Source organism: Onychostoma macrolepis, chromosome 21 (genome assembly GCF_012432095.1).
Source record: "Onychostoma macrolepis isolate SWU-2019 chromosome 21, ASM1243209v1, whole genome shotgun sequence".
In the NCBI taxonomy this organism is placed as follows: Eukaryota; Metazoa; Chordata; class Actinopteri; order Cypriniformes; family Cyprinidae; genus Onychostoma; species Onychostoma macrolepis.
The window spans coordinates 2,812,441-2,840,321 of record NC_081175.1 but is presented as its reverse complement, the minus strand read 5'-3'; the positions used below and the strand labels follow the sequence as shown (position 1 = coordinate 2,840,321).

Below are 27,881 nucleotides of genomic sequence, written 5' to 3'. Positions count from 1 at the left end.
AAATAATACAGACTTCAGTCGTTTTACCAGACACATCTTTAAAGAGAATCTTCAAAACTGAATAAAAGTACTTGATCAATAAACACACATACGACAAATGAAATTACAGGACAAAAGGGCATGAATGAAATAATGAAGCCCTGAAATCAATACGAATGAACACTTAGGATGGATTACAATATCCAAGTACATGGTTCCTAATGAGTATGTGCAGTTTATTATCAAAGGTGCTTCTTTCTTCCGTTTTTGGTCTTGATTTTAGAGTGCATTTGTCATTCATCTACCTGAAGCTCTCATTAAACCGTTCCTGGGCTCTTAAATAAAGCTTTCCATGGTTTCACGGAGTAGCTCAACTACAGCACAAATATCAAATGAAACATAGCATCTCGGTCTCTGTGAAACCAACAGCACCTTCAGGCGTTACAGAGCCATGTGCAGGAGTTTCATGGAGGGAAACCGCTGAGTAAGGCCTCGAGCTGCTCCTCTCCTAAACGCTGTTTCTCATCGAGGTCTTTCTGACGGATGAGTAAGGAGGCCTTGGTCTGAACGAAGCGCCGGTACTCCTGCAGCTGTGTGTCTGTCAGCTGTCTGGAGAGGAAGGTGGAGACCACGCGCTCCCGCCGGTCCAGGTTATCCTTTAAGTCTTTGGCGTCCTCCCTCTGTTTGCACAGGAGACGGTAGCGGCTGTCCAGCGATTCCTGTGGGTTCAGGAAAGTTGTATGGTCATTTGTGTCCCTGGACCGCAAAACCAGTCATAAGGGTCAATATTTTGAATTTATACATCATATGAATAAATAAGCTTTCCATTGATGTATGGTTTGTTAGGATCGGACAATATTTGGCTGATATGCAACTATTTGAAAATCTGGAATCTGAGGGTGCAAAAAAATCTAAATATTGAGAAAATCACCTTTAAAGTTGTCCGAATGAAGTTATTAGCAATGCATATTACTAATCAAAAATGAAGTTTTGATATATTTGCAACAGGAAATTTACTAAATATCTTCATGGGACATGATCTTAATATCCTAACAATTTTTGGCATAAAAGAAAAATCTATAATTTTGACCCATACAGTGTATTATTGGCTATTGCTACAAATATACCCTTGCTAGTTATGACTGCTTTTGTGCTCCAGGGTCACATTTGTCATTAGTACATAAACTACTAGGCAATATAAATGACCTGGAACAAGAAAATCTGTTTTTTTTTTTTTTTTGTCTGTCCAGAAATCTTATATTATTTCATTCTAATAAAATATAAACCATTATATTCATGCTTTTTTTTTTTTTTTTTTTTTTGTAGATTTTAATATTTTTCACTTTTATTTGAATCTAAATTACTAGTTTTTAACAATAATTTTAAATTTACAAAATATCTTTTCAGTGCATGAGAAGACCAGTTAAAACATCAGAAATGGCCACTAGATGGCCTCAAAGCTGGAGCAAATTAATTGAAAAAAAAATTGGAAACAATTTTTTTTCCAAGCCAATTTTCTTCTTTATGCATTTAGATATATATTTAGACATTAACACCAAAAATTAAAAATGTAAGATGGATTTTGATTAGCCATCAATGTTTTTATAATTCGTCAGCTGGATTTCTATTATGTAATAATTCCTGTCATTATTATAATTATTACAGTTGTTGTGTGAATCACAGATACTTTGGGTTTTGTACATAACTTAAAACAGGTGTGAGCAACAAAAACAGTTCCTACAAATCTTTTCAAATATAATTTTAAAATGACTACACATGTAAAGATATAAGCTACACTACGGCTCAATAGTTTGGTGTCTGTCAGTAAGATTTTAATGTTTTTTAAAGAATACCTTTCTGCTCACTAAGACTGCATTTATTTAAACCAAAAATACAGTAATATTGTGAAATATTATTACAATTTAAAATAACTGTTTTCTATGTGAATATATTGCTAAAATATAATTTATTTCAGAATTTTCAGCATCATTACTCCAGTCTTCAGTGTCACGTGATCCTTCAGAAATCATTCAAATATGCTGATTTGCTGCTCAAGAAACTTTTATTATCATTATTATTATTATTATTAATAATATTGAAAACAGTTGTGCTGCTTCATATTTTTGTTGAAACCTTGATACATTTTATTTTTTAGGATTCTCTGATGAATAGAAAGATTTCTTTTGTAACATTATAAATGTCTTTACTGACACTTTTGATCAATTTAATGTGAGTTATGGTGTTAACATCAACAAATCACCAAATGAATTAACAGTAATAATCATAAAAGCTGACAGATTATTTGATGGGGTTCCTCATGATGGTGCTTTGTAATGTTTGCTGTTCAAATATTTATCACAAGAGGGCAGTGAGATCGTAAAACTCATCGAAACCAAAGAATAGTTTCGGTCAGGCAGTGTTGACACCATCAACTGCTGATCCAGCAGAACACATGACCGTCGCTCTCAAAGCAGTTTTAGTGTGTTTAGGGCCCCTCCTAGTTATCCACACAAACACACGCCTCAGTGTGATGTGAACTCACTCTCTCCTCGGCGTCCATGCTGTCGTCTGCAGTGCTGAGGGCGTTCTGCACGCGGGCCAGACGAGCCGACAGGCAGAGCAGCAGGCTGACCACACGCTCCAGGTCCTCTATAAACTGCGTGTAGCGCTCGAGCTCGGCTGACACACAGCTCTCTCGTACCACAGCCTCCAGAGCATCGCCCCGCTCCCCGTTCACCTTCTCCTCGCTCTGGACGGTGGAGCGCACTTCCTCCAGACACCGCAAGCGCTCCTCTATGAGTGCTATCAGCCGCCTCTGTGTGTGACAAGATGCAAAGAGAAACCACAGACGAGATATGTTTATTTGGGTGGGATAGCAGATACTGTATGCGTACGATTCCAGAAGGCAACATAAGAGCAGGTTTCTGAAGTAAAATCCCATGCATTTTCCCCACAGACCTTTATAAATCTGTCAGGAAAGAGCTACGAGCTCTGAGCTCAAGATACGTGCTTCTCTAGAATCTAATCTGTTACTGAGAAAAAATGTGTTGTTTAATTGCAGTTACTTATGAAAATGTTAATGATTACATCTGAATTTTCATGACTGATTTCTTCTCAGAGGCGGGCAGTAGTGAAGTATTTTATTAAATGATATTTAATATGAAACGTAGTGCAGTAAAAAGTACAATATTATGCTTGTTACAAAACATTGATAAAGTACAAACACTTGAAAAGTCCTTTTAAAGCAGAGTAAAAATACTTTAAAATATTTCTTTCCCAAATTTCACTGACTGCTCTAAAATATGAGACACCAGTGTTTCAGGAGTTAAGGACACATGCTTAACTGTTTTATTTCCTATTTGGGTTTATGTATATGCTTTGTTTTTTTAAGATTAACTGTTTTTTTGTTTTCCAGGGCACTGCTTGATGCCAGTGTTTCCTGTCATATCTATGCAAAGAATTGATTTCAAAAACAGTATCATAGCTAGAAAATGATTTCTTGTTAAAAAGAGGTGCTGACGTCTGATTTTGTGGTGACTGTGCTTTAAAATTAAATGATTAGTTCAAGTGAAGAAGGTGTTGAACCGTAATCAGTGTTGAGTACTGTAAAGTTAAAATTTAGAAAAGTCATCAGTTACATTACATTAATAAAGTAATTGAAATAGTTACACTACTTATTACATTTTAAATTGGGTAACTTGTAATCTGTAACCTTTTACATTTCCAAAGCAACCTTCCCAACACTTTATGTATATATATATATTTTATACTTTTCAGTAATAAGGGCACCTTTTTATCGATGATATCTGCGTTGCTCAGGACATCTTTCTGGTGATTGTTCACAGATGATGGAAGGTTCAGTGGTTTGTCATCTACTGGCATCTCAGTGCTTTAAAAACAAAAACAAATATGCAAAATAAACATGCAGTGGAAATGTAATATTTTAAAACTGATTTGAGTGAGATATGAATCTCAAAATGTGCTCTGTTCCAAATGATGCACAAATACAAATAACGTGCTTCACAAACACACAGGAGACTATAATATGCTAATAACGCCATAAACATTAAATACATATTACACAAATGTTGGGTCCTATTTATTAGATTAAACCTTTTTTTAGTAGTGCATAAAAAAAACAAAAAAACAACTAGCACCATCCCCCAGCTCGGATGATTTATTTCACTGAGCTTGTTGCGGAGATCACCTTCTCTGTGAACTTGAGAGTCAATAGTTAACCCGCCGTTTGGTTCAGTGTTCATAGGAATCTGTCTGCGATGCCTTAAAATAATGTCTAGGTAGGCAGCTTACTATGTGTAAAAATGGTCATGTTTTTTAACAGTAAGAGACTGTAAAAATGCTACAGTAAAAACCTGTTAACTGGTTAAGAGTGAGTTCCCTTACTATATACGGTGAAAAACTAATGGACATTTTATGTAATATTTTGGTAAAGTACAGTTTTTGGAAGTACATTTTACAGATTTTTTTTTTTTTCTACAGTGTAGGTAAGTTTTTAGAACAGGGACATTTATTTGAATTACATGCACATTTAAAACAAGCATAGGAAAGGACAAGATGCTTTTGATGTGTGTATTTGACAGATGTGCAGTAGTCACCTGTGAGCAGCTTTTTCTGGGTTATTAACCTTCTGCTCCTGTTTTTTCTTGTAGTGTTCCTCCATTAGAAAAGTATCCTCAGATAACAGCTGCTCCATCAGCATGAGTGCTGTCTTCCTATTGGTTATGGGGTAAAGAATGCGAGCTAACGATTGGTCAGCTGAGACCACGTCTCGAACCAGCTCCTCCCACTCCAGTTTGTCCGCTGGACAGCTCCCTTCCATCACAACAGGGCCGTCTTCCTTCTTTGCGTTCCCGTCTTGTTCCCTATTAAGTGCAGGTACCAGGCTGGACTCTGTTTCCTGAATGCTCGGAGGTGTTGGCATGGTTTCGCTCTCACCAGATGGGCTTTGCGGTGCATTCTGGGGTTCAGCCAAAGTTGCTGTTTCAGTAGATGGCCAATAGTTAGCCTCGGCCTCGTTTATCACAGAAGCTGAGATCCACAGACTGGGATCTGTCGTGACTCCATGACCGAGAGAAACCTCTTGACTAGAGAGAGATGTCTCACTCTTATCTTGAGGACAAATGTCCTGCTGCTTGCTGTAATATATCAAAATAAACATCATATTAAAAGGATACCTTCAATACAGCCACACAAACAAATTGTAACTCTGTGAAAACTCTCTGATGATGATGCTGATTATGTCTGGGAGTTGCTAGGTTGTTGCTTACTGGCCCTCTTTTGGGATTTTCACACATTTTTTTTTTTTAAATCCAGCTTTAAACGCTGCTTTAAAAGGGATATCGCACTTTTTTTTTTTTTACCCTTGGTTATGAAACACTGCGCTGTTAAACTGTGTTTACAGTGGGAAATACACTGCCGCTCAAAAGTTTGGGATCGGAAAGATTTTTAATGGTTTTTTAAAGAAGTCTCTTATGCTCATCAAGGCTGTAATTACTTGATCAAAAATACTGAAAAAAACACTGTAATTTTGTGAAATATTATTGCAATTTAAAATAACCGTTTTCTATTTTAATGTACTTTAAAATATAATTTATTCATGTGAAGCAATTTTCAGCATCATTGCTCCAGTCTTCAGTGACACGTGATCCTTCAGAAGTCATTCTAATATACTGATTTATTATCAATGTTGGAAGCAATACTTATATTGTTAGAAAAGTATCACAGGTTCCAAAAAATATTAAGCAGCACAACTATTTCCAACACTGATAATAAATCAGCATATTAGGATGAAGGATCATGTGACACTGGAGAATGATGCTGAAAATTCAACTTTGCATCACAGAAATAAATGATATTTTAAAGTATATTAAAATAGAAAACCAATATTTTAAATTGTAAAAATATTTCACAATATTACTGTTTTTCTGTATTAAATGCAGCCTTGATGAGTATGAGAGACTTCTTTAATAACATTTAAAACCCCAACCATTTGAATGACAATATATTTGGCGTTATAATATATTTCGTTTAGCATTTGAGGCCAAATTCTGAATGTGAAACACTGATGCTACTGTAAACACAGGAATCTCCACGCTTGAGATGAATTCTGATGCACAAGAGTGAAACGAGCCGTTGTTGCAATAAGCCGCAAATAAGAACCCTTTAGCCCAGGCCTTGTGCATGTATAAACCCTTGAAACTTTAATACCCAATATTAATTCCTAACCCAGAAAAGATGTAACAGTGTGTGAAGCATGGAAAAAGATACAGTAACTCAGGATTTTGTTTAGAATGATCTGGAGTTCACCATTTTAGTTTAGAAACAATAATATAAAGCTATATTAAGTAGCAGAAACATGTGAGTGACCCACCGAAATGTAATACTGAACACCTAACCAAGAATGATCAAACGTAACAGTACTTATAGAGACTTTCCTCAGCAAGCACCACTAACAAATTCAACAATGGATTCAGATATACCTGACTTCCAGCCTGGAGTGACTTGGCATCGAAAGAGCCATGTCTTCTTTATTGCTTCGTCCATGGTGTGAAGCTGTATGGATTTCATCATCATCACAGGAGGACACATGCTTTATGAAATGGGTTAAGAGCGGGTTCTCAGGGCCTGCCTGAGAGTTATCCGTGTGTTCTCCAGAGCTGGGAATCCTCCTTTGTGTGCGCCTCCCTTCAGCAAGAAACGACATAGTTCTCCTCTCTAAACCAGGCATGACCTGCCTGCCCTGAACTTGGTCAAGCTGCTCTGAACTTTTGCTGAGAACTTCAGGTCTTGTGACCCTGGATACACCAAGCTCTTCCATAGATTTCCCTCTTGAAGCTCTGACTTGCACATGCCGCTCATCAGGGACAGATGCTGTGTGACTGTAATGGACTACTGTATCTTCCTCTACTTTTCTTTGAACACTGAAAAATAATTAATGGGTATTTGTTCAGTTAAATGAAGAACTAAAATGTCTTGTATATCTTTAATTATGCTTGATAACATTCAATTTGTGGTAATAATAAATAGAGATATTTCTCAGCCGATACGATTCTGATTCTGATTATTCATTCTGATTATTCATAATGAAATCTGCCGATGCAGATACAGATAGTTTGGTTTTCTTAACGAAAAAAATCCTTTCCTAACTAATGCTGTAAACTATACAGGGAACCCTCATTTGGTACATTACTATAATATTAGATGTTATAATTAACAAAAGAGTCCAAACTATTATATTAAACTTCTATTTCTTTCAGTTATAATAATCACTCAAAACTGTTTGTATTCAACACAATTGCACATAAGGTAGTTTTCGAAGAAGATTTATTCAAACATGCATATATAATAAACAGTAAATAAGCTCTTTCTAGTGATTTTGTAGTTAAATAACTGAAAACTTTCCTGATGTCAATGCAAAGTGACGTATTGATCACAAGCTGTTTTATTGGCATCTTTTCAGTTGAAACACTTGTACTACAGGTACCTTCTGATGTTCATTCATGTTTATTTCACACTATAACAAGTAACATATTAAGAGTGCTCTGATGACTTGTGCTCCGTGCTAATGCTTGATCTGTCATGCCACATTTAAGATAATCAATACAGCATTTATTGTTTGAATTTGTGATAAAATGTACATTATTTGAGAGCTGAGCACAAAAGCTCTTTGCGATAAATGGAGGGGAGGCACACTACAAATAGTGTTCGAAAAAGGTAAAAAAACGTGGACCTGGCAACCCTAACTTGAACTACAGGTGATTAATGGGGTCAAATCGTACCTGCGTAAACAGCTTAATTTTTTAATGAAATTGCATAAATGCATTATTACTGCACTAACTAACTTCGACAGCCCTATATTCTACACAAGAGTCATTTGAAGTCTGACACATTTTTTTGCACCCTTTTGATTGACAGGATATAATTTGGCTCTGATCATCAGCTGTTTTTAAGCGATCGGCCGATAATTGCTTTAATCAGCCGATACTTGCTTTAATCAGCCGATACTGGTTATTGGCCCTAATAATAAATGCAGGACAGAGATCTAACTTAGATCGCTATCCTACTCAGCAATAAGAGCAATATATCAATCACCTTGAAATAGCCTTATTATGAATGGCTGAGAACTCGTCTGGATGTTTCCGAACCTATAGAAAAAAGAAAGAAATTATGCAAATACAGCAATATGAAAATCTACATGTTAGTCGTGGATCTTATTAATTTAACTGGAAATTCACGTAAAACTGCAATTCTGTTGAACTTTTTATAAGATACCTGGAAAGCATGGGGAGTCGAGGTGCTTCGGGTCCGAAAGAACTTGGGTTGTTCAGGCTGGTCCAGGAGACTCTCCACAGAGGCCGACTTCCCTGCTGTAGAGGACTCATCTCTCCAGCTGGACTGCCTTGAGTGCTTAGCAGTGATGAACTGGGTGCATTTAACAGAACTTGACACAGAGTCAAGAATCTGACCTGCGGAGAGAGGCCTGTGGAGCTTCTTGGAGTCTGAAATGCCAGAATTATGTCTGGAGCTCTCTGTTGAATTCCTGTGGCTGGGTACTTGTGGAACTGGGCGCTGGGGCTCAGCAACCTTTTGACCGGTTTTACGTTCTATGTATGCCACTAAGGCTTTATGTTGAAGGTGCTTCAGAGTTGATTTCGAGAAATTGGAGGCAGACAGAGCACGTCCCCGTGTTTCGAACATCTTCCGCCTAGCAGCCACTAGACCGTGATCGCCCTCCGAGAGAAGACCTTCTGCTTCATTGCCAAGAGAGTGGCAGGACATATGAGCCGGTTCATCTACCAGCTGGTGTAGCTTCTCAGGCTCAGAGTGAGAGAGCTTCTTCTGATCTGCTGTCAAACGCTTCCTATTCCCTACTCGAGGCACTTGCGGTTGAGCAATATTCTGTGGCTTCTCTGGTTCGTTTTCAATTGCCTTCTCAATCTCCTGACCAAGGTCCTTCCTGTACTCTTGAGTATTGTGTAGTTGTGGGAGGGGGGTTGTCTCAAAGTTGGGCAGTTTGTCTTGTAATGAAGGACCGGAGGGTTCGACAGAAAGGTTTTTGTCCGTCTGCTGCTTGATCCTGTGGGGCTGAGAAAGCTGCAAATCTCTCCTTTTAAATGAAGTCTCCCTCAAAACCTTGGATTGGGCATCTTTCAGTTTCTCCTTATAATACTTCTTGTAGGAGTCGTCTAACGTACTGCATGGGTAGAAGAATTCATTCGGTTGTTTTGCTTTAGACATTTCACTCTGCCGATACTCGCTGCTGGGAGAGGCTTGCTCATCATTTCCAGATTTCTGTTTATCTTTGATGCAGTCTGGATTCTTGACCTCTATGCCACAGTCATTATTGTTTTTGAACTTGTCTGTATATGACGCCCTGTTTGCTCCTGTGAGGTGATATAACAGTGGGGTAGCCTCCTTGCTGATCTTGTCACTTGGGATATCCAGTTGGGGCCGTCTTAAAACTCTTGTCATCGGTTCCTCTTTCTTGGGATGACTGGTATGGTCTTGCTTAATTTGAGCAGGGGTCATCGTTGTACCAACTGAATTGTCCTCTGGACCACAATAGAAGATGGGGTGGCTGGTGGAGTGATGCCTGCCAGTTTCTCTACTCTTGACCCTCTGGTCCTCCACACCTTCAGAAGTCTGCTCTGACTTGAAAGGTGAATGAAGTGCCTTGTCATTATGATGCTCCACAACTTTATTCTGAATGCTGAATTTGTGTTCCTCTTGGAAGAACAGTCTACCACTCGGACCATCAGGACAGCTCTGCCGTCTACGCTGAGCTTTATAAGACCACTCACTGGAGGTTTCCATGCTTGCATCGTCACCAACACCTTGCACGCTACTGGGCTCAGATGACTTGAAGACACCAGTAACAAAATAAAACTGTCCTTTGTGTTGAATACTCCCACTGATCATGTTCTGCGGCATATTGCAGGAACTCACAAAACACTGGTGCTCAGAAACAGGTCCAACATAAGCTGAATGCGACCTCTTCCGTTGGGTTTCGGACTGCTGCAAATGCTCTGGTTGACAGGTTTGCTGGGGGAATCTATTTAAAATTCCTGTAGACTTTGGTGGATCAAGCATCTTGTCCTCCTGGTCTTGCTTGAGGTGATCTTTAAGCTGTGAAAATGTGCGACCATAGACAGGCTCAGCCCGGACACCACAGACCACTGAATTACTTGTCAGCTGTGAAGTAGAAAGGTCAGCAAGTTGTCCTTCTGGACTCTGACGTGCCCTTGAGTTTTCAAGGTTCCTGGTTGTTACAAAACTGTTCAGACGGGCAGGAGGTGGTGGTGGTAATGGATGCGTATGAACTGGTGGATCTTCAATGTCAGAGAAGCCACCGCTGCTCCAGTGATGCTCTTGTGCAACGGTTTCCATGGAACGGTAAAGGTGGGGCATGCCCTTGGAATCCGAATCAAGAAAGGTTGGGCTGTATTTACTTTTGTAGTGCAAGTTTTGCGACTGGAGTTCATCCAGTAGAAAAGGAGAAGGGTAATCAGGGACTGTGGAACCACCAGAGAATGAGCTATAGGCTGAGTCGCCTTTGCTGTGGTGATGGTTATACTGATCAATACTACTACTGGACTTGGCCGGGGAAAGTCGACTGACCGGAAGACTCAGAGGGTGTAGGTCAAGGTTACTCATCCTCTCAAAGTGGAAATGATAGGAATCCATTTGGACCATGAAGGGGAATTGTGGACCCAGTTGAAATATTTCCTTACTGTAGTTACAAAACAGAATCCACAGGCATCTGGCGTTACCTGAGAGAAACAAACATAAACAATTGTAAAACTGTCATTTTGGGGGGGGAAAATGTCCTATTGACCACAATACACACGACAATACATATTTTTTGCATTAACTAAATTACTAGATCTACATTGATTGGTGTTAATGATTAAGTTGTTAATAACATGAGTTGTGCCCCAAATGACTAAAGTACATTATGTAAGTATAGTATGCTATGAAGTTTAGAAGGTTATTTTGTCTAGTATCATCTGATATCCTGCCCCTTTTCACTACATAACACCGTGTCCCATAGACTGTAAAGAAAGATGGACGACACGTCTCCACTTCCTTCCACTATAGAAAAGTAATAAGTATGGCCGCTGTCATCTTGCAATAATGACGTCATTTGGAGCCAGAGTCTGCGCAGTAGTGATAGTGAGGTGGAGCCCCGCCCAAACTCCAGCAAATTTCACAGCCAATCAGAAGCGTGTGTGGGCGGGCACTGCACGCCAACGGAATGGATAAGTTTATAATCTAATTCATAAAAATTAAACCTTTTAAACATTATTAAATGTACATAAGTGACTGATACCGTATCATTATGGAATACACATTTGCAACGAGTTCACAGTTTTAACGTACGTTTAATTTATTTTCAAGATCTGAGTTACCATGTTTTGTTGCTTTCAGTATGGCTATAAAGGTCATGCAAAATGACATTCAGACTCACATAGCACAAATACCTGTAATTATCACGGTCATAGTTTGTATGTTGTTGTTCTAGCCGTGACATCACAGAAAATAGAAACTGTTTCTAAAATAGAATCCCCTGTCACTTGTTGTGTGTCGCGGTTGGTTAGGAGAGAAACTCTTATTAATGTGGAAAAGATACCTTTTATCATGTGTTGCAGCGTCACGTTGCGTCTGGTTAGGACACGGTGTAAGGAAAGCTGCGATTTCAATGTGAATGCCCAACTTTCTCTATTCACACTATTATACTACAAAATGGCATAAAACAGTGCACGCAACTGGGACGCACCTATGATCTCTATGAGAGATGTGTGTGAATTACAACTTCCTCCCCTGAAAGAATGTGTTTGAACTCCATTCAAGTGTAGTGCTTGGTACAATGCAGTACTCTAAAAGTCCCCTAAGATAATTACGAAGAAATCTGATTTCAGCCTTCATGTGCAAAATTCTTTTAATTCCAAGTGCTTTCCTTGAGCCCTGTTTACCAGCTCACTGTCAGGATGACTTAACCTAGTGAGTTCTTTAAAGGAAGCTTGAAAGCTTGTATGACGGAACATTTGCTTTTTTTTATTAACTAATGAGGAAACTGATGAAACTGGTTGATAAAGTGTGGAACAAAGTGCAGAATGTTAAAAATGCTTAAAAAGCATATTTTTAGACATACTGTAGACAAAAGGAGCATGTAATTAGATATTACAAAACTTTTTTTTTTCCTTTTTTTAAAGAAAAAAGATACATAATAATGAACAGCGGCACGGTGATCAATGATGACATCCTTAATGAGAGTCCTGACGAACAGGTGCTTGGATGGGGGACTGATTGAAAATGTCTGGAATGCAATTTTAACCAGGCTGAAACATTTTGGCAGTAATCATGTGAGAACTCTTAGATGGATTATGTACTTTAGAGAAATTCAATGAATGCTAGCTTTATAAAAGATTCCACCTTAAATTTATATATGCAAGTCTTTAATCCATTCAAACGGTAGGCATTACTTTTATATATATACTGTATATATACTAGTCAACATTTGTACATTTCATCAAAGTTGTCCTAAAACATAAAAGCGTTCTTGTCTTAGTACAAAACATTTTTGATCCACTTCAAATGTTGACTACTGTACTATAACCAGACAACACTCATAGCAAGCAATATTAAAATCAGTATTGAACATATGCTCCCAGATTAAGCAAATAAACTCTACGGTGTTCAAAACTGAGAACAAACACTGCTTTTTTGATTGACAATGAGAACATTATGCCCTAATTACATATTGCAGTGCATAAACATGGGTGTTTGTGTGCAGGAAATGCTGCATAATGTTCTGGGCATGAGTACAGAGAAACATTCAAGTGGAAGGAAGGGCAATGCAAGCTAGTGACGATGTGCACAAGAGCTAGAGGAAGCTACAGAAGTTTTATATCCGGGACAAACTTTTTTGATCATCATTCAGTATAAAGAAAGCATGCTAAGCTGCATCAGCAGCATACTTCTCTCCTGTCAAAAGATGTGTACTACTTTATGCTAACTGCAGTGAGAAATGACACCAAGCTTCTCAGAGTAAGAGTTTAGAAGAGTTCAAAAGAGAGAGAAAAAGGTAGTCTTAAAGTCTTTAAACTTCTCTGCAGGCATATCCTGGAAAACATTCTCCTCAGGAGTTCACTTTGATTGGCTGTTTGGTCAGCGCAGCAAATCTCTCCTCAGACAAACGCCGGCAGGATGGGCCTCCCTGCCTGTGACGTCCACCCTGCGAGCGCACAATGGGTGCAGCAGAGGGAATATTTCACCGCTGATAATGGTGTCTGAGGAGTGAAAAAAAGGCCTTGCATTCCCGGCCAGCTTCAGAATAAAGAGGGCCCCGGTGCCATTTATTCCCAGAGTCCTCTGCACGAAGAGAGCTGCCAAGCAGGACGTTTTCAGCACAGACCCTCTCAGAGATGGGCCGACCCTCCTCTCGAATACTGTAAAGGCTTCATCATCCAGCCCATTATTCCATTCAAAATCATTTGAGCTGGTAGAACAAGAAGAACTTATGTAGAGCCGTTGTCGTAGGAAATGTTATTGTGTTACCAAAAGAAAAATCGCCATGGTTTCTCCCAGACAACAACAAGATTAAAAGGAAGTTTTTTTTTTTAGTAATCTTACATGTCTTCTCTCAACAGTCTGGAAGCCCTTTTCCGCAACTAAATAAATGAAACTTGAAATAAAAATAATAAAAAGTAGGGCCTGTTAAAAAAATCTGTTTTATTTTTTCCAAATTCCATTTTTTTTCATGTTTTAAATTTTTCTAGAATCTGTTTTAATGGTTAAATTAAATTTTATTAATCAAAAAGCATGTCTAATTAATTGAAATCATGAAACTTATATTATATATTAAACAGCAATTTATTAAAGTTTAACAAAAATTAAATTAAGGCCCTATAAAAAGTGTTTTATTTTTTCTCAAATTCTATTTTATTTTTACCAAAACATTTTTTTTTTTTTAACCAAATATTAATAAATCAAAAGCATTTCAAATTAATTGATTTTTAAAAATTATAATTTATTATCGTTTTATTTATTTATTTATTTCAATAAATTTTTCTGCTAAATAAATTCTAGTAAATAATTTTTCTGGTAAATATTCCTTTAAAAATAATGTTTTAATAATACATTTATTATTAGTAGTGCTATCATTATATTAAGCAATATTTCTGTCACGGTTTCTTCAAGTTAAACCAAACTTTTATTTTGAAGGGATGCTGTTTGTATATGACATGACAACAGTTTTTTCTCAGAATAAACGGTAAAATGCTCATGAAGTGACTCTCAGAGCAGTTCTAGAGATCATGTTTGTGTGTTCATGTACTCATATATTGAGGCGGCACAGACTGAAAACACCGGGAGCGTCACGCGTGCTTCGGTATACAGCAAATTTCACTTTTATGACTGGATTCTGTGATTCCGTCCCCGTTTTCCACATTACTGAAATCATAGGGCACTAAAAAAGGTAATTGCGACTTTTTCTCTCACAATTCTGACTTTTTTCTTTCAATTGCAAGAAAGTCAGAATTGTGTGATATAAACTCACAAAAGTCAGATATTCCACTACAAAATTAAACACATAAGACTCTTCCATATCCATACTAACTTAAGAAAATCTGTTCAACAAGTACTACTTGTGCAACTATCTAGCTGGCAAGACCAACAGTTAAACATCCTAACACCTCTGTACATCACATTCATGCCTAATGTCTTTTCTTCATTGTGAGGAATCCCCCGCAGGTGCACAACACTGCTGTAATTGCTCCTGCCACTCCCACCTGACAGTTGAACTTCTGAATTCACAAAAGCCTCTGACAAACAAAAGAAAGCTATTCTTAACCTTACTCAGACTCACAAGTATTTTATTCATCGTCACCTGTTCTCATAAACGGGTGATGAGATCCCTCGACAAAACAAGATAATACTAGCAGGTGTTGACAAGTGCGATTAACGAAGAAAAAGCCAATTATTTCATAATTACATTCATAAATAATGTAAATTACTGGTAAATTAAAAGAAAACATTAACAAACATTATAAACATGCATTTCAGATGCCTTCACTCCACAACAAATCCTTTAAATTTAATGGTTCAGAACAGGGATGAAAAATAAAAGTATAAACAAACATAAAATATTGCATTCATTATATAATAAATATCCTTTAGACACCAACGATTTTAATTTAATTTTTTTTTTTTTTTGGAATATAAGTAAGCGTCAGATGATAAAAAACAGAAAATACAGTATGTTTGATAAAAATATATTTTAAGATTTTTGTTTTGTATTTTTTTACTGTGGATACTGCTATTTGTTTTTGACATAAATAAAACAATAAACTAGCAGTAAGGTGAGAATCGCATACAAGAAGTTAATATCAGATCTAAACCAACACACTCAGCAAAATATTGTTATATAAAAAAAAAAAAAATATTGAGATGTCATGTTTTGTCAGTATTGCACACCACTAGGTCAAATTTAAATGTTTTGTGAATGTTTTACCATCTCTTATCCACTCTACAAAATTATTAATATATGATTATCATTTTATTGTATAGTGTAGGAAAATCAGTTTTTACCCAAATTACTACTGACATTTTCATTTCCTATGAATCCGTACTTTTTCCCCAAATTATGCCAAAAGTGTGATTTATGAATTTAGCCATGTTTAAAAAGTCATTTCCACCACAGAATGGAACATAGTTTAATATGTGCTGGAAATGACACAAAGACGTTCACTACAGTTGCTTAAACATAACAAGGGGATTTTTGAGCATGGATGGGTGGGATTCAGTGAGGATTAAGAGGAACTTTACAGCATGACTTCCATTTCCATCGTGTCACGAGACCAAGACCACCGGAGGATCAACATACGCTCATCTGCAGGCTGATGTCACTGCCAGATATTAATCACTTTATGCCTCCTTCAGAATACGAGCATGAATCGATGCCATACATCCATCAAAACACCAGATCTGGCCAAACTTAGGTCATTAATTTTCACGACATTTAGCTGTTGTTAGATGAATGTCGTGACTTTCTTATTCAGATCTACGTCATGATAACATTTTCGAACCGGTCTCGTCTGGGATTATGTCCATTACTTCTGACCCAGACTTTTAATGCAGTTAACAAGCAAAGGTATAAAGCAGGATCAATGTAAATTATGAAAATACTTGCAGTAGCATTCGTTAAAAGGCAATTTAGCAATGCAAAATATTTCCAAACCTACGGCAATGCTCCAAAACCCTTTTGAAACTTTTTTTTTTTCTTCCAAGAACATGCTTTATCCAGGAACCTAATTTATAAAAGACATACACGCTACAAAGTAAAATACAGTAACTATATAACACAACACTGAACAATTTAAAATAATGTACATTTTCTGAATCTGAGCATAACTGAGCCAGATCATAGTCTTAGATATGCAATTTCAGTCATTTTGACCAAAAAAAGGCTTTTTGATTCATTAAAAAATGCATGTTTGAAAAAAAAAAAAAAAGTTTATTCAATATACAAATAATGCTTAAAATCAAACACACCTACAGAATGCCTGCAAATATCCTCATCTGGTGAGACAAAATGCAATACAAAGATTATTCATTCATAATTTGCTGTTGGCAATTTTCGATAAGAATGTAAATGTCGTCATGTGGGCACATTTCCCGGTTTCTGCCCATATGTATGTTTTCAACTCATTAACATAATCAGTTAATATTTTTCTACATTAAATGTTAAATTCAATCACTTAGTCCATATACAGATTTTGAAGGTACTATAACTAATTATAAAGTGTTCATTCGACACAGTTCTCAATATTTAAAGATTTTGAAAGATGAAAAAATTCACTCGTTTCCCTGCTGAAAAAAGCATGTCACTGTTGTTTATTAAGTGTCCCGGGGAACAGAATTTGACACATTTAGTCATAATCAATTTAAAACTATTCGAACACAGATTCTCCACAGAAGCAGAAATACACAAAAGATTGTCGGATGGCAATGAATTATTTTAAGGTGGGGCTTAGTGAAGGGGTGATTAAAAATGCCTTGTACAGTTTCTGCCTTCATAAATCCGACTTGTTGAAGTCCATGATATTTAGGATAAAATGTGACTGTATCCAAATCCTGAAAGTCACTACTTTCAAAGAAACAATGAGGTCAAGCAAACAGAACAAAGTAAAGCCAAGTGCAATGACACACAAACACACACAAAAGAAAAAAACAACTCAAATGCAATAAGACGAACACAATAATTATTCAGTAAAAATTTAGGTGTTACCAATATCTGTGTGACAATATGTGGAGTATTAGATTTAAAGTTGCATGCATCATTGCACATTTTATAAGAACACAATTCTAACTGAAATATTACCACATCTCCAGTAAAACAGTTTTACAGATGCAAATGAAAAGCACGAAAGGGCAAGTAAGAACTAGGCTAAACTTTAACCAGGGAGATGTTTGTGCCAAATTACAACACATTCTTAACATCGCCTCGCTTAGGTAACAGGACAAGGTGAACAAGTGTAACAAAAGACAGCAAGCGGATGCGTTGAACCGTCTGGGAGGAAATGGCCCACTTTGAGATTTGACATACTTTATGTTGCTCTTCCTAAAGTCCATGTAGTGGCCGTCCTTTATAGCAAGAACACAACAGAATAAAAAGTAGCGGGATCTTACTAGAACCAGTTTCCTTATTGTCAGCCATGATAAGGATACTGTGAGGAATAATGGCGCGCCCTGATACCGTTCTCTCATTACCAAAAAACTCACAATTAGAAGCCATGAGAATACAGGAAACGGCAGGTAAATGAAGGGAAAGGCACAAAAGGTGTCAGGATGTGAAAAGGGCCGTGAACCTCGACGCAATCTTTTCTCGAGGCGTTCCAGTGATCTACAATTCAATGATGTCACAAAGGGTCTGTCACCGATATTGCTCTAGAAAGAACAAAACAGGCCTGATTATGGTCATTCACATCCATTCAGAAATATTTAGCTTGTTTCCTTGTATACCTGGAACTGATATTTTCCAGTTTCGACACGCTTGCGCTTGAGTCACGGCTGAAAATCATGTATTTTGCACCCATAATGTTACTGTAGCCCATGGGTTTATTTTCTGGATGCTATAACGATTTGCAATGCTAACATTTTAATGAACTAAATAACTTGGAAATAATTGAAACGTGTCAAATAACAAAATTAAATAGAAATCCCAAAATCAAATGCATGAGTATTACAAATAAATATGAGAAATCTCTTCATATAAAGAAACTAAGGCTTTGCCTGTGCTCGTTCCATTTAAAATGGAAATGCATTTTAATTACGCTCCAAGCAGCTGAGCAGTTTTTGATTTAAATTCGATTGTATGATTTCTAAATCTGAAGCAAAAACAGAATGGTCTGACTTTAGCTTTGTCAAATTATGCTACATAAAACAAAACAGCAGACGGACTGAATGAGATGCAAATGGAACAGCAGCGAACACAGCAAAAATGCCCCTGAATGGGTTCGTGTTTTATATTTATATATGATATGAGTAGTTTAGCAATACCACATGAGCAAGACTTTAGTTTTTTCCAGATATCTGCATAATTGCAAATGCGATAATGATTACACAGTTCAATAAACTAGATGTTACTAGTGTTTTAGACACAATATTGTCGGTTTTGCTCAGTTTCGCCAATGAAATAGTTTGAAACAATGGCACAGCGGAACTGTTTGAATAGTGAAGGAATCTGCTTTTTTTAACGAACTGAAAGAGCCAATGATTCAGTGATCCATTCATAAAGTCTACTGAATCAGCCATCTGAATGAATCGGTTGAATGAATCACTGAATGATTCACTCATTAAGACAGTAATTTGCTGCCACCTACTGGTGCTTTTAGTCGTTTCATATTTAGAGTATCATTTCATTTTTATTTTTTTAATCATTTCATATTTCACCATTCATTAAAAAAACATTAATACTCATTTATTATCATTATTTCTGCAATGCTGAATCAAAATGAATGATGAAACTTAGGCTGGCAAATCAATGGCTATTTAATGAAGTTGGCATAAATTCTACATACTTCAGGACAAGAGTCACGTAACCCGACAGATGCGTGTTTGTGCAATGTCACTTCTCGTGTAACCTAATGACGACTAGCTAACAGGACAGGCACTCTTGCTGAGTCCGTATCAGTGGTAAAGTGATTACATGGGATGGGAATGTGCAAGATAAACTTACACATGCAACGCAAACACGTACGGTATTATTATGTCACATTGACTCGGGTTAACATTCATGACACGACTTTCTCTGATGATTCAGCTTCAGTAGCTAATGTTACTGATAGGACCTCTGCTGACTAGGACTCGACTAGGCTTGATTACACAGAAATATTCTGTTTACAGCCCATAAGGACAAAGTTGCATTTTTATTCTCCCTAACATAATGTATGTAAGCCTCACAGAGGAACTCAATAAAAACACTTTACAAGAAAATACTGCAAGTCACTGAATGGCAATGCCAAATGTTTTTCAAAACCCCTAGGCCTGGTTTCAAGATCGCCAAAAGACAAAAATCTGCCAGGTGCACTTTTCTCCTTTTGCAACACCATTGGAAAATAAGCTGGAAAACAGATAAGTAATCCTACCCGGGCAATGGAAATTGCTGAAATTCTCACATTACATTCTCTGAGAGGCCGAGTCAGGTAGAGGTGCTATCAGGTGACACTCACCTGTCAATCAAACTCAGCACAGTAACAAACTAATCAGATGACTACGTCTACAATACACATCTATGGAGATCAGTGCATTCAGACACCAGTATGGTTCCAGGTAACAAACGGTTTAACTTTATAGCCAGACCCTTCTTTTTCTGGTTTGAAGGCTTTCCATTTATTAATTAGATCAGTCCTAAAACACACAAACAAAGAGGATGAACTTTACAAAATCTGCCAAGAAATGTCAGGTCATAGTTGCTCTCAAAATCAAAAGAAAGAAATAAACTATATTTTTTGCATCAGGGTTATTATAGTTAACTAAAATTAAAACTAAAATTAAAACCATTAAAAAAAAAATGTTCATTTTAAATTTTCATTACTTGAAATAAATGTTAATTAAAATTCAAATAAAAATAAACACTTTTTTTTTATTTTAGCTACTAGCCAAGCTAATATTTCTCATTTTAGATTAACTTGGTGTACTAAAATAACTAAAACTGGCATATATATATATATATATATATATATATATATATATATATATATATATATGGAAAATATAACATTTAAATCTAATATATATAAAACAAATAACAATAACTATTAGTAACTATTTCATTAATAATAATAAATAAAATAACACAGTTTTAGCAAATTTTCTGAAAGAATATATAGATTTTATTATTATTATTATTTTTTTATATTGTGCTAAATTTTATTTCTGCTGAAATACGTATAGGACACTTATCTGTAATGGGAAATACTTTTGCATAAAACTTAATGGTCCAGTAGGCTTCATTTTCATTAAGCAAATTAAAGTTCCTTTATTCTTCATTTATTTTTGGGGTGAAATATAGTTTGGACATTTGTGTTTTCTCTTTACTGTTGCCAAGCCTTTATTAGTCGGGTGAAGACATAACCTTAATGTCTGACTGTTCAAACATTCCTTTCTGGATTCCTGTTCACTGACCTTGAGATCGCCGGCAGTCATGCAACAAAGCAAAGGTGAAGTCATATAACTATGGCAACATTGCAAAACCAAGACAGCCAGCAGCATACACTAACATTTGCATGCGTTCCTCTCAAATTTGACTTGCAAATAAAAACAGTTTGATCAGCTGAAAAGATCAGGTACGGGAGATGTCCTCTGATTGGTTTTCAAAAACACAGAGGAACCACTATAACTCATGTGCTGACACCCCTGAGAAATATTATCTCAGCCGGATCAAATCAGCCAAGATTTTCCCACTTGCTGACATCGTCAAGGTGTTACACATTACTGCTCTTCTATGCTGGAAGTTACAATCTTCCAAATATTTTCACCTTGTGCTAAAAAATAAAAAATTAAAATAAAATAAAATAAAAAATTAAATTAAAATTAAAATAAATAAATAAATATATATATATATATATATATATATATATATATATATATATATATATATATATATATATATATATATATATATATATATATATATATATATATATATATATATATATATATATATATATATATATATATATATATATATATATATATATATTTTTTTTTTTTTTGTAACCTGATGACTGTTGCATGTGAATGTATAAGAGCATTTATGTTGAAAGTTTGTGTTTTTGTCACTTTTTGTTATGTGGAGTTAAAAGCTAGAAGTGGGTTAAAAGATATATTTAAAAAAAAAACATTTTTTAAAACAGTATATAATAATATACTAATAATAGACGTATATGAATAAATGTAAAGAAATAAAAGAATATGTAGTAATTAATCTACACATTATGCCAACTAAAAATATGACATATATATATATATATATATATACACATACACACACACACACATATATATTTTCTTGTTATCTTATAATATTACACTTTTTTCTCTATTTTTAAGTCTTAAATTACTTAAATTTAATTTGTGGTTATGACACTGTTTTAGCTACTAGCTAGTAGCTAAAAGTATTTACATAAAATCCTGGATAATTTCATGTACACTGTTATTCAATTAAATTTTTTTCAATTCAAGTTTATTTGTATAGCGCTTTTTACGATACAATCGTTGCAAAGCAGCTTTACAGGAAATTAAGTTTCTACTATACACATACACATATGCACACATGCACACATATATATACACACACATATGTGAAGAAGAAACCTTCATGGTTAAACCTGTTATGGGATCTTTAGCAGTTTCTGTTCAGACTGCAAAGCAAAAAAGAAAAAATTCTGGAAGTGAAGCGACAACTAAAAATGCTAAAAGAAGAAAATGGGAAATCAGAAGATTTTTTTGGATGTGAAGGAATTAAAGGGAACTCTTGGATAAATATATTTAGAAAAAAAACAAGAATCACATCACTGGATTTTTGTTGATGTGCTTAGAAAAATTACAATATTAACACCTAGTACAAGTGTGTGTTCTTTTTTTTTTTGAAGGACAAAAATCTGCACCCGTTCTGCTGAACGACTCAAAAAGATCTCATCAATAAAGAAGCACTTGAAACTACAGCTAATGGAAAGTTCAGCATAACTAGCTGCTCCTTCTTTTCACTGTGTAGGATGCTTGAAGCTCGACACAAAGGCCTTCAAGGTAAAAATAAGATAATAGCTGCTATTAAAACTCTAATATGGAAGGAATGTGACAAATCCTTGCACTTCTGCTAATTACAGCAATGACAAAGAGCAGCCATTACAGTAAGAGAGAGAGTTGTGCTGGAATAAAACAGATTAAACTCCAGCCTGTTGCACTGCCACAGTTCAGCGCTCGTGAACTTTGCTACCTGGCATTAGTTCAGAGGTGCATGACTATAGAGAGGGAAGAAAAAGATAAAAACGTGGAGAGGTGGAGGAGGCATGCGGTGTTGCTGCCCTCTTCTCTGGTAAATCAGACATCTTGGTGTTTGAAATATGCCTGAAATGCACTGTAATTACAGGATAAATGCCAAGCCTACCACATCATTCTGAATAGCTCTGTTATGAGCTAAAATGACACTGGTTTTAAGAAAGGCACATCAGCGACGTGATGCAAGTGGAGGAAACTCCTAGAAACAAAACCTCGAACCGACAGTGAACACAGCTTGCAGTGTGGTTGATAAATTGTAATATTATGAAATACTGAACTTATAATTTGCTAGATTCACCCCCAAATGCACGCCAAGCCAGAGTTTGGTTTACTGCCATTAGAAAGTGGTGCAAACAGAGTGGCATTTTCAGTAGATTATCCATAATGGGTGCATTCTAATGTCAGACGTCTCATTGTCTTACAGTGGGCTTTTTTTCATGCTCGATCGCTCAGAGACGCAAAAGCAATCGGTCACATTCTCCTGGAATTCCTCTGAGGTTGAGCCGATTGGATCACGCTGCTTCCTCTTCATGAGTTACACTAGTTCATGTAGACAGCCCTCTCATTTAATGAATTACAAGAGGGTCACATGATCATGAGCGCTTGTAGAATGAAGATATTTAGAGGCGTTAAGCACTAGGCAAACACTACTTTTGCTACCTTTTCACATCATATGACAAGTACATTCCCAATCTTTTTCCTGAACATGAAAGCTCCCCATTCATTCAGATCTATGTTTTCATTTTTTTTGGTTAAAACTGTCTTTTTCTTCACATTTTAATCACTCGACTGATCTGACAGTGTGTATGGAAGTAAAATAATGGCAAATGTATTAATAAAATAAAGATAAATGCTTACTGAAAAAAATGCACATATTATTATAGGTATTATTTTTAAACAGACCAAATATTTTGGAAGTGAACTCTGGAATGTGAATATGGATTATTGAATTTTTTAATTAAATTAAATTAAACTAATTTTATTTAAATGGTTTGAATTGAAATTTTCACAACTTAAATACATAACCACGTAGAATTTCTGTCCCTAAAAATGCAAGCTCCGATAATACAATGCATACTGTTAATGCAATGCATTTTTTTTTTTCAGTTAGAGCAATTCACATACATTTGTCATTATTTTACTTCCATAAATGTGTTTGTATATTTGCATAGAATAAGTGGAAAGTCCTTCATTGAACGCTACTAGTAAAGAATTTCAAGGGAGCTTTTGTTTAAAAGGATTTGGTTCCACAGGATAATTTCAAAAGAATGTATTATAATTGATAATCAATAAATATGTTTTATTAAATATTCATCTTTATTTTTTTTTCATTTATCGGCAGTGAGATGGTATTATAAATAGTAATAGATTTCTTAGAAATAATATTAGTTTGGTAACACTTTACAACAAGGTTCATTAGTTAACATGAACTAAGAATGAACAATACTTCTACAGCATTTATTAATCTTATTTAATGCTCATTTCAGCATTTACTAATGCATTATTAAAATCACAAGTTGTGTTTGTTAACATTAGTTAATGCACTGTGAACTAACATGAATAAACAATGAACTGTATTTTCATTAACTAAAATGAACAAAGATTAATAAATAGTGTAATAAATGCATTGTTCACTGTTCATGTTAATTAATACATTAACATGTTAACAAATGACACCTTATTGTAAAGTGTTACCATTATTTTTAATATATAATCTCCCCTCAGAGCTATCAGGCCTGAAGAATCTTAGACCGCTTTAGTTGATCAGAAAATATTTTGACTTACATAAAAAGTAAATTAACTTAAATACCGTTCAAATGTTATGCCTATTAGGGATTGTTCACCCAAAATTGAAAGTTTTGTCATCATCAACGCACCCTCAAGTTGTGCTGGTAACCACTGATTTCCATTTGGAAAAAAAAAATACTGTGAAAGCCAACGGCTACCAGCAACTTGTTTTGGGTACAAACATTGTTCAAAATAACTTCTTTTGAAGAAAGAAACTGCTAGCCGACACACACAGCGACGGAGAGAATATTCTAGAATATGCAGGAGATTGCTAGGAAATTAAAGCAAAACACACTGTGTGTTAACAACGACTGACAGAAACAAATGAAAACACAGGGGTGTACATGTATATATGTATATATATATATATATATATATATATATATGAAAACACAGGTGATAATCATTGGTTACTACAGGAACAAATACTACAGGCACATAATCAGAAACTAAGAAGACCGAAACAGAGAGGAGAAACCGGGACGACTGGAATCAGAACAGAGTATCAAAAAAAAAAGTCAACAAAACGGATCATAATCCAAACAGCAAGACATGAGGGTGAGTAATGATGACAAAATATTCATTTTTGGGTGAAGTGAGTCATTTCAATAGGAAAACAGTGTTTGGGTGTTTCGCGTGAGGGCAAAAAAGTTCCCCATGCAGATTTTGCTCGCTGTATTTGAGAGCTGACCAATCGAAAGTGGTGTGGTTATATATATATATATAAAATACATAGAATTACAGTGAAGCAGACACTCAAGATATAGGCCTATGTAATTGAAACTAAACAAGCCAAACACCAAGTAATCGCCCAGAACACCCTTATAATCACACAGCAATGTGCAGAAGCACTCAGAGCACTTAGCAATGCACCACCTACAGCGCCTACCAAAAAACTCTCTAGCATCATGCTGGTGGCGTTTGCATGGGTAAGTGCATCTAACGCTTCTCTCTGAATATGTACAAACCCAGTTTAATTTGCTTCCCTAGTTCCTTGATGTAAGAGCTATCTGAAAAACCTGCCAGACACGTGGGCTCCAGCTGAGACGGTTAGTCAGTGTTCTTCAGGTTTTCTCAGCGGTTCCTGAAGCAAATATGACTTACTCTGCCACAATCTGCATAACGTTAAACAGTTTGTTCACTGATAAGCAGAGATTCCAAGAAACATATGGTGGTTTTTCCAGAAACAATATTTTGTCATCATCATACACATGTTGTTCTAAACCTGTATGACTTTCTGTTTCATGAAACACAAAAGGGGGGGACATTATTTACTGATAAATTTCCCTTTTTTATGTAGATCTCATATTAAACATTTAATTTGTATATTTATGTAAAGTTTTTATTTTTTATTTTTTATTTTTTTTATCATTTTGGAGCACGATCGTCATAGTTTGCCATTCATTTTCATTATATAGAAAAGACTGGCTGACAAAGCCTTTAATATTTCTCCTTTTGTGCTCCACACTCATACAAATCTAAATGAGGAATGAAGTTTCATTTTCAACTTAACTATTCCTTTAACTAGAGTTGACAAGGTTAGACAGCAGTCTAAACGAGTACATCTGGCCAACTGTTTCACAATATTTATTACAAGAAAAGCTCAGGTGACTTTGCACCGGATCCGTTTACCCTCATGCCTGACTAGCATCTGCCCATAATGGCATTTTTAATGCGTGTAACTGACCCATACGGCAGATTCCATGCAAGTGTGTCAGCATTTTTAAAAAACATGAAGACTTGTTTAAATGTACGTTCACATTAATTTTTTAAATGATTATCATCATTACTATTTTTACTCAGAACATCAATGTCAAAAGCTGCAGTTCAAGATGCATTTAACAGATAAACAAGTTTGTAACAGTGAGCCTGGATAAACCAGTTTGCATTGAGGATGTACTGAACGTTAAAGTAACACCCAAACAATAAATGGATTGTCTCCATGCAAAAGGACATTGCTGGATGTTACACAGCGTGCAAATGACTACTGTAATCCTGACCTCGCCAATAGACATTCCTTTAGTGATATTTTACAGCATGCAAGCACAATTGCACCTGTAACAGGTACAGGTGTTTTAACGACAATGCAAGCAAGGGAAGCGTCTTTGTTGTTGCTGCTAAAGAGCAGTAAACTTGCTCATGCATTCTCTGAATCTGGAAGGTGTGCCTACCTCAAGATTGTAGGTAGGTGCAATTGCATTTGTGTTAATGCGTGTCTTGCATGCAATACTACTCCTAAACCCAGCAAAGCCTGCTACAGAGAACACGGGGAGGCAGTTTTCAACACAAGACTGATAGAGTTTCAGCGACTGGACAAAACGCCAGTGTCTGGTTTCCTGCGAACAATGCACAGCAAAGCTGTCACATTTTCACCCCTCTAAATTCATCTTGCATATTACCAGGCTTACTGAATAATTCAACTAAAGTGGACTGTGACCCGTGTGACAGAAACTAAAACAGAGAGTGATGCAACACATCTGTTATGAACAGACCCCTGCCAAAATATATCCTCTTATCTCTCTTAGTTTCTACCCAATTATTACAAACACCTGCTGAAAAAATGGTTTAAATGAGTGTTTTTTCCCATTTTTTACTCAACAGAGTATGAGAAAGTAGATGGTCAGAATCTGTTCTGCGTGATTACCTCCTCTATCCCTGCTGGGACAAAGTCTTCTGTGCAAAAAAACCTATTGTGTAACAGCCTTACACTTAGCCCATACATTTGAGTGAACATCTTTATACCATTACACAGTTCCTTTTAAAGTAAAACCATTCCACATAATAATTGCTGTCCATACAGAGACATCATTTATCATCCACCTGTTGACCGAAACTATCGTACTTACAAAACGAGACCAGCACTTTTAACAGACTCTGCCTGGAGCTGCTTACCTGCACGCTTCTGTCAGGATGCGACTCATAACAGCAGCTGTCGGGTTAACGCCATAAACTGAGTGTAATAAAGCATAACTCCGTGTGTCTCGAGGCGAAGTGAAGCTACTGCCACCTCTGCGTCCAGAGCTCATCAGCGAGCGGGGGCGGGGCCATAAAGGGGGCGGGGCGCCGTGGGGCGGGGCGAGTACAGGAAAAAGTTATTGAGCTGTCCATCAATGGCCCTCATATTTGTTTATGTAAATGTTAAGCTGCATAACTGTACACATGGAATATGAATAGCAAGCCTAGAGTTAAAGTAATAGTTCACCCAAAAAAATAAAAAATAGGGCATCATCTACTCACCCTCAAGTTGTTTCAAACTTGTGTGAGTTTCTTTCTTCCATTGAACACAAAAGAAGATATTTTAATGAATGTTGGGAATCAGGCAGTTGACAGCCATTATAGTATTTTCAGTGGCTACCAGTAACTGTTACCAACATTCAATAAATATTTTGGTGCTCAACAGAAGAAAGAAACTCATGCAGGTTAACTTTTGGGTGAACTATGCCTTTAAATGTTGAATGGCAACTGGAAACAGGAAAGAAAGTGTCTGAGCAACATTTAAAAATGAGAAACAGTGACCATGAAAATGTAAACAA

General features: G+C 36.1%; 1 protein-coding gene across 1 annotated transcript; it reads right to left on the bottom strand.

The window, feature by feature from the left end:
* Window positions 1-18: 18 nt before the first annotated feature.
* On the bottom strand, window positions 19-27,372 carry shroom1 (shroom family member 1). Its single transcript, XM_058758707.1, has 8 exons — window positions 27,241-27,372; window positions 8,272-10,769; window positions 8,092-8,144; window positions 6,480-6,920; window positions 4,596-5,135; window positions 3,769-3,868; window positions 2,522-2,794; window positions 19-698 (listed from the first exon to the last, which is right to left on the bottom strand). The coding sequence occupies exons 2-8, from the start codon at window positions 10,690-10,692 to the stop codon at window positions 444-446; spliced, it is 4,083 nt and encodes a 1,360-aa protein (XP_058614690.1). The 5' UTR covers window positions 10,693-10,769; window positions 27,241-27,372; the 3' UTR covers window positions 19-443.
* Window positions 27,373-27,881: the final 509 nt, after the last annotated feature.

What these genes read in the sequence shown, in the direction of transcription:
- shroom1 (XM_058758707.1), bottom strand. Translation starts at nt 10,692, where the DNA reads ATGGTCCAAATGGATTCCTATCATTTCCACTTTGAGAGGATGAGTAAC. An exon ending in CGACTCCCCATGCTTTCCAG is followed by an intron (nt 8,145 to 8,271) that starts GTATCTTATAAA and finishes TTTTTTCTATAG; the next exon opens with GTTCGGAAACATCCAGACGA. An exon ending in GCATGGACGCCGAGGAGAGA is followed by an intron (nt 699 to 2,521) that starts GTGAGTTCACAT and finishes CTGAACCCACAG; the next exon opens with GAATCGCTGGACAGCCGCTA.